The sequence below is a fragment of the Moschus berezovskii genome, chromosome X, assembly GCF_049115385.1.
Source record: "Moschus berezovskii isolate FMDL1 chromosome X, NW_MosBer_1.0, whole genome shotgun sequence".
Lineage (NCBI taxonomy): Eukaryota > Metazoa > Chordata > Mammalia > Artiodactyla > Moschidae > Moschus > Moschus berezovskii.
The window spans coordinates 95,314,918-95,325,904 of NC_142488.1; the positions used below are offsets into that span (position 1 = coordinate 95,314,918).

A 10,987-nucleotide genomic window follows, 5' to 3' on the forward strand; every position below is an offset into this window, starting at 1 on the left:
AAGAGGTAGAGAGAGTGTGGCCTTCCTAGAGAGAGGGTGCCTGAAGGCTCTGAGGGAGCACATGGAGAATGAGGTGTAGTGCCACACTGGGGACAGATTATCAGGCAACGGGGAAGCTTCAGAGATGAATCTGCTTGACAAAGATGGAATGCAGGCTAAATGACCCCAGAAACTCCATCCTCCTTTGATTTCAGGTGAAAAAAAATCACAAATTAGTTGGAGGTACCAGAGGGGAACAGGCATCCCTGGTGGCTCAGTCAATAAAGAATCCGCCTGCAATGCGGGAGACCTGGGTTGGATCCCTGAGTCAGGAAGATCCCCTGGAGGACAGCATGGCAACTCACTCCAGTAAACTTGTCTGAAGAATCCTCATGGACAGAAGAGTCTGGCGGGCTACAGTCCATGGAGTCGCAAGGAGTCGGACACGACTGAGCAACTAAGCACAGTACAGCACAACACTAGAGGGGCACAGGAGACAAAAAGAAGTGATTGGGTAGGTGGATAGGCCCAATTGGAACACTGCATTCTACCCCAGTAACGTTTCTGGGAACCTCAGGTAATGCTCTCAGGGTGGCCCTCCAGAATGGTAACCTGTAAGGGTAAAGGGCAGTGTGCTTTCTATGCCTGAGCTACAGATGAGAACCTTTCCTCTTGGATTGCCATGAGAATTTCATGAGCAGCAGCCAGTTACAGGGCCTAGTAATGTGTCGTGATTATGTATTTCCCGGATTATGTTAAACAAGAATAATTAAGTGTATGTGCTATCCTCTTGAGAAAAGCAGCGGGTTTGAAGGTAGGGTAAATGAGGTAGGTGATGGTTTAGTCGCTAAGTTGTGCAGTAAGTGGAAGGTAATTGCCAGAAATGGGGCTGTGGCTACGGAGGAGCTAAGTGGGAGAGCAATGTTTGTGGGTCCATTGTCGCTGTGCGAGGGGAGGGAAGGAGGACAAAGGAAACCAGGGTTGGCCACTGAGCCTGAAAGGAGTGTGAGCGGGCCAGAGTGCTCCCTACCCGCGAGGGCGGGAGGCGGCTATCCCGGGTCCTCCGCGCCGGGAAAGGGGCAACCGGAGGCGGCGCGGGCCCCGCCCCCTCCTCTGGCGGGCGCGGGCGCGAGACGCTGCGCGGCGGCAGCGGCGGGCGCGAGCGGCAGCTGTCAGGCCACCGAGGTCCAAGCTGCACTTGCCGCCCCGTTGAGGACGAGGAGGCGGCAGGAGCGGTGACGGTGTCGCCGCGGAACCGGATTGCCGGTACGGAGGGCTCACCGGCCTGGCCCCCGCGGCCCTCTCCCGCCTCGCTCCCATTGTGTTGGGTAAGATGCCGGGAAGGGTGCAGCGAGAGGGGCTGAGCGGCTGGAGGACCCGGGAGGCGGGGAGATGGGGCCCCCGGGGGCAGAGGGAGAAAGGGAGGTCTGGGTGATCCCCGGGGGCACTCGCACCTTGTGAAAGAGGCCTGGGCGCCGCGGGCGTCAGAGTTGCGGGGGCGGGGGTAGGTGATGGTGGAGGGGGCGTTGCTGAGTAATCCAGAGCAGCTGCCAAAGCCGGGCAGAGGCGCAGGGCTCCGTGGGGAGCGGGTGTGGCTCAGTGCGCATGCGCCACAGCCGCGGGTTCTCAGAGCTGGGGGTGAGGTGAGACGACCTGGGTCCGAGGTAGTTGGAACTATGCGTGACATCTTCACTTTCTGGGTTTCCGATGCTAACAGGACCCCTGTCACGGAGATGCCAGCATTCCCAGCCTCCTAAGGAAGCTTCTTTTCCCTGTACCCTGCTCACTTAATGTCACCCAAACCTTACCTATTCTTCTCCAGGCTGTCTACTCAGGAAGAAGTGGCCTGGGGACAGTGCCAAATTGCTTTCTGGTTTGCCTTCTGTCTCATAGCCCCAGAGCCGTCGTTGTGAGGAGAGGGTAGAGGTGAAATTCCACCTTGGACCCTTCTAGTTGCATGTAAGATACAAATATGGGCATAAATGTAAAAATAGCGTTTCAGTGGCAATGACAGCTGTGGCATTTGGACTCAGAGTATGGATGTAGCTTATAACTTGTTTAGCTCTGCAAAATGAATCCAGTGCGTCAGAGGGTTTCGCTGCTGCGAAACTATCCCCCATTCCCAACCCCAAGCATTAGGTTGTATTGGAAACAATCTACACCATTTCAAGTAGAGGGTCTCGAAGATCCAGTCATTTCCTATTTGCATTGATTTTTATGTAGATTAAGGAAAGCCCCACTCAATTCGCCAGTGTAGTACTTCCAAATATTGTGCCAGGAATCCACAACGAGTTGAATAGTGTCAACCGATGTGTCACCATGAGGTGGGCATTCCCCACAGCTCTAACTATGGCTCCTCCCCCTGGTGCAGATTGCTACCAGAGCCACTCTCACCCACTGCCTAGCCCTCCTCAGCTTCTCTTCCCCCTACCCTCAGCCCTGCGGTACACATATCTCTCAAAACTTTTCCCCAAGAAATCTGCATTATGGATCTGAGCATCAGCCTACTCATGGCAGCCGAACTGATGTTTCCAATTTACTTTTCTCTTTTTCTCTCCATCATCACACTGAAATGTACTATTGTCAAAGGTTCAACCTCTTTCTACCATTGCACTGCCTCCTCACGCACCTCCATCCCCACCCCCAAGCATCCTCAACTAAATACAATAATTTTAATAAGCCTGTGTGGGTACAGGTACAACAGGTTCAGAAGGTAACAAAAGTGTGGGAGAACAAAGAAAACTAGGGAGTATCACTTTTATCAATTCCTAATTCACCTTTACTGTCCAAGACCAAGATCCTATTTGGGGGGAAAAAAGTGAATAAACTATCCTTAGAGAATATTTGTTAATCTGTTTTGGGGAGTCAAGTAGGAAAGGGGAATGATATCTCTGGGATGTCTGAGTCATTTAAAGGCAGATCTTTCTCTGAATAGGGCCAAAATTAAATAAACATTTTAGTCCAAATCCTAAACTAATAAGGGACCCTTAAGGGATGTATATGGAGAAGGAAATGGCAACCCACTCCAGTGTTCTTGCCTGGAGAATCCCAGGGACGGCGGAGCCTCGTCGGCTGCCGTCTATGGGGTCGCACAGAGTCGGACACGACTGAAGTGACTTAGCAGCAGCAGTTCTTTTAAAGTATGTACTAAAGGGTATCACACTCAAATGATGATGATGATGATGCTAGCACCCACTGAAAACAAAAAGTGGGGATAATCTGTTCTTGTTTTTGTTGAAAATTGAGAAATTTATATATTTGAAATGTGAGGGGAGAGGGAGGAAAATGGAGCCTTTCCACTGACTTTCAACAGGTGGAATTCCTGTTAAGTCCCATCTAGAAAGTGATCCAGGTAAGTCCATGACTTCTGCTCTTTAGTCACCTTATAACTAATAATATTTGGATGTCTTACAGAACTGTGAATCTATTGTATCTTTGCATCAATTCAGAGGCATTAGTTCTGGGTTTTTACCTAGATAATAAACAAATACTCATCAATTATCCCTCTGCTGCCACACAAAGGGACTTCAAAGACATATACAAACAAGGGCCTTAGGATCCAGAAATTTAGAATTTGGTTGTGCAGGAAAAAAGATTTTTTAACAATATAAGACTGTATAATATTACTTCAACTGTCGACTAGGAGGTCTGAAGCTTATATGTCAAATTGTAAACTCTTTGAGGGTAAGACCTTGCCTCAAACATGTTTGATTTCCAACAGGGTCTACACCCAGTGGGTGCTCAAGTGATGGAAGCTTTGCAAAGTATATGGATTAGGTAAGGAGAAATTAGAGGCAGGGAGACAAGAGCTAAGAAGCTTTCACAATAGATTAGCTACAGAGAGATGTGGACCAAAATGAGGATAGTAGTAAAAGACTGAAAAAGGATATCACAAGGAAAAATGAGCAGGTTTTAGTGACTGAAGGCAAGGAGACCAAGCCTAAACTGTATTCATTTTTACCTCCAGCAAACAAAGGGGAGTTGGAGACAACAGAGGAAAATGGAGGATCACCTTAGTAAGAACAGAGCACACAACAGGCACTCAAATGTTTTCTCAAGCATCAGTTGCAGTATTGGGCCAGAAGACCCGTAAGGTCCCTCTAGTGCTAAGAGTCTGTGGTATATGCAGATAATCAAAACTTCTGGGGAGCAAGACATTCTCAGGTGTGGAAGAAAGAGAAAAAGAAGTGTTATCCTCCCACTGGCAGGCCCTTTCTGAGAGGAGTTAATATGGAGTCACAAGGCCCCCACCAGTGAATGAAAGGAGGTGAAGAACAAGAGGAACAAAAACCTCAAGCCAAAAATTTCAATAAATGCTTACAAATCTTTGCAGATTTAAGCTATTCATTTCCTCCCAAATCCTGTGAGTTAAGTAGGGTAGGTATTATCAGCTCTATTTTTATATAGGAAGAAACACAGCAAGATTAAGTGACCTGCCCAAGTTCATAAAATAAATGAATAGGAAAGTAGTGATGAAGACTCTTGTGTCCTGATTGCTACCAGCCCAGTGCACTTGACACTGAACCACGTTGCTCTTCCCGGCTGTAGCGCCTATGCACCCAGAAGTTATGTGGGCACACAACCAAATAGGGGATACACAAGTAATTGCAGCACTATCTCAGATAGTTATTAATACTTCATCATTATTCCTGGAACTGAGTCATTTGAGTTTATCTGCAGCAGCTGGGAAAGTAGAGTTAGTGAGTTGTTTAATGATGTGAACACCTGTTTGCTAGGAACTTAAGGACACTCACTTGGCATGGGCCCTTAATACTGTCAGTATTGTGCCTAAGTACTTCCTTCAAGTGAGAGTTCCGGAGTTCTGCTCTGTAAAGTTATCCTACAGACCAATATAAAAATTAACATGAGATTGCTAAGCAGTGGAGATTTCTTAAAAGCTTCTTAATTCCTCAGAACACTCAACAAACTAGGAACTGTTTTTTCTTTTTAGATCGGTACTCTTGATGTTGCTGACATGTTTGCCATAACTAATTATAATTTTAAATGAAGTTGTATTTGAATTTAATAAAGCCAGTTTAATGCTAAAACCTGTGTTTAAGACAGATGACCAAAATTGAGTAAATTAGCCAAGACTACATATGGTAAACAAGGAGTCCCCAAACATATTTTTTTCCTCTCTGATCTTATGGAACCAATTGCAGAGACACCCTCCAGGCAGACTGATGAGTACGTTAATAACTTTCTTGGAGAAAGGCACATTGGTAGGTAGAAAGGGAAGGAGTTTCATGTCTGACTTAGAATTTCAACATATCTTGAACTCCTCTGTGCTTTCCCTTTCGTTAATATCATCTACTTTCTTTGATTTACTTTTACTTTGAATGGAGAGTTCAATAGAGAGACAATGTAAAACATTTTTTTGTCATTGTTCACTCAGTCATGTCCAACTCCTTGTGACCTCATGGACTGTAGCACGCCTGGCTTCCCTGTCCTTCACCATCTCCCAGAGTTTGCTCAAACTCATGTGCATTGAGCTGGTGATGCCATCCAACTATCTTGTCCTCTGTTGTCCCCTTCTCCTCCTACCTTCAATTTTTCCCAGCATCAAGGTCTTTTCTAATGAGTCGGCTCCTCGATTCAGGTGGCCAATTGGAGCTTCAGCATCAGTCCTTCCAATGAATGTTCAGGATTAATATCCTGTAGGATTGAATGGTTTGATCTCCTTGCAGTCCATATAAAGTACATTCAAGTTAGGACAGAGTTAGTGTTCATCCAATAAAATTATTTTGTCCGATAAACATTTTTAGCCATTTGAACTCTTAAGTATATTTGTGAAAAGCATCCTCTGTAGGTAATTTGAGATTGGTCTTTTTCCTGACTTGAGTGTATTTCTATATAGATAGCCTTAACCTTATTTTTAAATAAATTTTTAAAAATAATGTTTCCCAATCTGTTTTTTAGAATCATAAAAAGAGAGAATATAACAACAACAAGAAAAAGACTAAAATTGTGACAAAGACCCAACTGGGTAGGTTTACATTTTATTCTCAATTGGGTAGGTATCTGTTTTATATGTTTTTATTGGCTCTCTTAAAATGAATATTTAGAAAAATACATAGTACACCTACACAGCAACATAACTCTAAGGACTATTGAGGTTTTCAAGCTACATTTCAAATGTGTGTGCTCTTTTGCATGTGCGTCTTTCTTAGTGCTGTTTTAAAAATTTTGTATGCTAATTATTTTATTTGTCACTACAAATTCTATATGCAGTATATATATGCAATATCATCATCACCTAAGTGTAAATATGAGATATAACAAGTGTTCTTTTGATGAATGATTAGTTTTCATCTATTTGGGTCACTTTTATAAATAACACCCAATAAACATTGTCATTGTTGAGTTTTCACAATGGACCTAATTTGAAAGAACCTAACAGACTCTAGTACAAGGTAGTTGTTCGGTAAACATTTGATCTTTTTAAGATGTGTTCTAGATAGTCCATGTATAGACATGTGGAGGTAACAATAAAGATACTGTATAATCACTAGCTCTTTAGAGTTTACAGTATGTTTTCATTGGTGTCATTATGGAATTAGAACCTAAATCCAGAATTTAATAAGCTATCCAAGATTATCTTCCTTAATGATAGCTGTTTATAATAATACCAGTCAACAATCATCAACTTGGGTGCCATTGTTCCATGAAGAAAAGATTATGGAAGATCCTTTACTTGTGAGGGTATCCATAACAATGCAAGTATTAATATAATGGGGGAAATGCCTGAAGAAAGCTAGTCTTTTTCTCTTTCTCAAGTTCTGGGGTCCAAGGTAATCCTAACTAAAACCTCTACTAACAAAATCAAGATTCCAGCCTACATAGCTTTCTCTCCTCAGTTGTTTTTGGGTCCATCAGGAACAGACTTCAGACCCCTCTAATCAATTTCATACTCTTTGCCTCTTGTTTGGAATTGTCCAAACCAGAAGCTAAGATGTTACACATTTGAGTAGCATTCCTGTTCTAGGCTTTCTCCCCTAGAATAGGGTCAGAACTGAACCAGATTATAGCACCATCTGCTAGTCCATTTATCCATGGCATTCAGCCATTTTTCCTGGCACAGGCAAGAGACTTCAAAAAAACAAGACCTATTTTCTCCCTTATGCAAAAAAGAATTTTATTCCTTCTGCTATACTATATCATTTAATGAACATGAAATAGGAGAGAAGGTAAATAAGAAGGCCTCATAATTCAGAAGAAGTTGATTTACTATGAAGTTGATTTCAGTTTCAGGTTTAACTGTTTTCCCTCCTACTTTTTCTTTTATTTTCAGGATCTCTTGGTTATAAACTCTTCTCCATCTGGTGCTGCAACAATGAGTGGGAAATCCCTGCTCTTAAAGGTCATTCTCTTGGGTGACGGTGGAGTTGGGAAAAGCTCACTCATGAACCGTTATGTAACCAATAAATTTGACTCCCAGGCTTTTCACACCATAGGGGTAGAGTTCTTAAATCGAGATTTAGAGGTAGATGGACGTTTTGTAACTCTCCAGATCTGGGACACTGCAGGGCAGGAACGTTTCAAGAGCCTTAGGACACCCTTCTACAGGGGAGCAGACTGCTGCCTCTTGACCTTCAGCGTGGATGACCGGCAGAGCTTTGAGAACCTGGGTAATTGGCAGAAAGAATTCATCTACTATGCAGATGTGAAAGACCCTGAGCACTTCCCCTTTGTAGTTCTGGGGAACAAAGTAGACAAAGAGGATAGGCAAGTGACTACTGAGGAGGCGCAGTCCTGGTGCATGGAGAATGGAGATTACCCTTATCTAGAAACAAGTGCCAAAGATGATACTAATGTGACAGTGGCCTTTGAAGAAGCTGTCAGGCAGGTGTTGGCTGTAGAGGAACAACTGGAGCATTGCATGTTAGGTCACACTATTGACTTGAACAGTGGTTCCAAAGCAGGATCTTCATGCTGTTAAAAGTAGGAAGCCTTTTTAAAATGTTCCCCAAGTTGATCATCAGTAGTGTGAGAATCACTGTGCCCCTCTATTAGTGCACACACATACAAAAGGATAAGAGATAAGTTTCTGATGTGAACCAGAGCCTTTCAAGTTGAAGTTGTAGAGCGATTTAAAGAAAAAAAAAAAAAGCTTTATCAAGCCAACTGTATTTTGTGTAATTTCTGCTGTTTCCTTCTTGTGTGTATCAGGACATTTCAGAAAACTTTAGTCCTGAGAGATTTAAATATTTTTCAAATCACAGTTTAATCTTAGAACCAGCCGCATGAAGGAGTTAAAGAGCTACAGCTATCCCTTAAAGCGTTCCATTAATCAACTAACAAATGTCACCATTGACTCTTGCCAAGCAGTTTCTGACATGTCTGCCAAAGGGGAAGAAAATAAAACTCTGATATGTACTACAATAAAGATAATAATGCAAACTAGGATGTCCTAAGCTTGAATTATAAAGAGGTTGTAAAGATTAGGAGTGCAAAATATAATGATGTACACTGCCTTGTTTAAACACTTGTGTATGGTTTGCTCCCATCTGAGCTTTAAAAAAATGCCATCTCGGTAGGAGATACACTAATGACTCTGGAAATGTATTATACTTGTTGTATTTGAAGTAACAGGGTCCTAGTGAATGGATTATGCTTCATTATGCCAACCACCCTGCAAATAGATGGTTGGTCTGATTTTACTTTGTAAGTCTACTTTTGCTGCACAGGGGTGTTGCTTCTCTGACAACCTCTTATCTAGCAATGCTGCTTAGTATACGGCTTTGAATCCAGTGCACTCTGCTCATAATTGTGACAGTCCTTTGGTCTACCATACTGTGCTCTCAGAGAAGCCTTCAGGACAGATTGGAGGATACTGGGCTTTTCTCATAAGGTTCCTTCACTCGAATATTTGTTGTAGAAGAATGAACTGATTTATTGTATGTTTCACTGTATGTTCAGCTGGCCAAACCAGAATGTTGAAAGTAACAAGAGAACATACTTTAACCCAGCATTAGAATGAACTCATAATTAGAGTTGTCCAGCAGTGGAATGGTCTGCCTTAATAGTGAACCCTCTTCCAGTGAAAATATTCGAGATGCTAGATGACCATCTGTTAAAATACCATAAAAAGAATTTCTATACTGGCTAGATGTTTGGTTTAAGGTCCCTTTCAGCTCTAAGTTCTAGGAATCTATGAGCTACAAACTACGTTTAAGTTCCATGTTATAGTTAGATATATCTTAAGACAACAGCTACGACTATGGAAAGGGACTTGAAAATTTCTCAAACTATTCTGGGATCAACCTTTAACAGCAACTACATAGCTCTTTCTTTTATTTTTGCACTATGGCAGGAAAAATTCTTGAACTCCAAGTATTCATTACATGTCCAATATAAACATCCTGAAGATACCATATTAAAATACAAAAACAGTTTGTCAAAGTCTGATTACCATGACTGCCAGCTATATACTTTATTATGAATATGCAGTGTAGTTCTTGTCAGTTGATTTATTTGTCCTGCATAGCTTCTAATCTGTACTTTTACAACATCAATGATAAAATAGTGACCCAAGGTAGTGAGGGACAGTTAAAAATGACTGCAAAAAAGACCTAGGTCGGGAAGGGGGCAGGAGCTTTCACAGGAATATAGCCTAGAACTCTCCAATGTAGCCACATATGGAATCAGCCTTACAAGTGGGACCTTATGTGCTTTAAGAGCTTTGGGACTTTTTGGCAACATTGATAAGTGGAAGATGATATTTTAATCCAGTCATATTCAATATTTCCAATTTAAATATGGTCCTGACCCCATTGTCCAACTAACTTTGATGCCAGAAGTCGAAGCCAGAACTGGGACCCCACAGCTCTTAAGTATTGGTCCCTATCCTGTCTATGCCTATAGCCAGCCACACTGGTTTCTAAGTACTATGATCATTTTGCTACAATCATTTTAGAGTGAAAATCTGTACGTCAGAACTGTTAATTGCTAATTGTTTTTAAGTGCATGAGACTTGGGGCCTTCTCTTTCTACTTGCACTCAGCTTATAATAGTTTCTATTTGTAGATCTCAGGCCTTCATAAAGACCTCCATCCACTCACAAAAGTACTTGTCACTATGAGAATGGCACGTGATCATTTAAGCAAAAAAAATTACTTGGGTATCCCATTCATAGGCCTCCTGTCCATCCAAGACAAGTGTTAATTTATTGGCAGGTCAGTTGAAGCCCCTTTTCTCTTAGCCATACCAGTTTTTTTCCTACCAAATCACTACATAATATATTAACAGAAACACTTAATATTAAGTGACAAAAAGTGGTGGCGTTTTGGTGAGTAACACTCAGTGGGGTGCTGACATAGAGTTTGGTTAAGAATAAAAAAAAAACACCAAAGGCTGAAATCTGTGAGTACCAGGAACTGTGCATATAGAAATTGTGTACTCTAGAATGTGCAGTGCAATATTTTCAGTAGGTATTTTTTTCATGAACACTGGATATTTTGGAACAAGATGTTTCTAATTGAAACTATACTGTTTTTCAATGGTCCATTAAAACATCATACAGAATATCTATTAATTTATTTTCGTTTACTGGGCTAACATTCAGGGGGCCTCAGTTTTCATATATCTTCAGTGGATTGATGAATTTCAGGTTAATTTGTGCCTGCCTCAGCCATCTCTATTGTACCCTGAGGTATTCCACAATCTTCTTGTTGCCGGTGCTGCTAAAAACTCGAAATTGTGTATCAGATATTTTGTTTCAACTGTAAAAAAAAAAATAATCATCTGTGTTAAAGTGAATAAAAAGTGCATTTTGAATAACCAGTACACAATGTGTGTGCTTCTTTTTTCCCTTTCCCTTTTCAAGCAACTGGTGAGTGTGACAGAGCATATTCATCTGTCAAGTCACTCTTTCGGACTATCCTACATGTGGCCTCTGGATCATTTTTTCACGTGGTACTTCAAGCAGCCACTACCTATTGATCAGACAGACACTGTTCTACTGATTGGGAAGCAAACTTGGAAGATTAAGATGGGAAATTTCCTTTTA

General features: G+C 42.0%; 1 protein-coding gene across 3 annotated transcripts; it reads left to right on the top strand.

Annotated features, from left to right (window-relative positions):
* Positions 1-1,134: 1,134 nt before the first annotated feature.
* Positions 1,135-10,754, top strand: RAB9B (RAB9B, member RAS oncogene family). Of its 3 annotated transcripts, none has more exons than XM_055438385.2 (3): positions 1,135-1,307; positions 5,899-5,992; positions 7,271-10,754. In XM_055438385.2, exon 3 carries the CDS (start codon positions 7,313-7,315, stop codon positions 7,916-7,918), a length of 606 nt encoding a protein of 201 aa, XP_055294360.1. In that variant the 5' UTR covers positions 1,135-1,307; positions 5,899-5,992; positions 7,271-7,312; the 3' UTR covers positions 7,919-10,754. The 3 variants fall into 3 exon arrangements, with proteins under 3 accessions (XP_055294360.1, XP_055294361.1, XP_055294362.1); XM_055438386.2 differs by having other exon boundaries at positions 5,899-5,965; XM_055438387.2 differs by lacking the exon at positions 1,135-1,307 and having other exon boundaries at positions 5,852-5,965.
* The last annotated feature ends 233 nt before the right edge of the window (positions 10,755-10,987 follow it).

What these genes read in the sequence shown, in the direction of transcription:
- RAB9B (XM_055438385.2), top strand. Translation starts at nt 7,313, where the DNA reads ATGAGTGGGAAATCCCTGCTCTTAAAGGTCATTCTCTTGGGTGACGGT.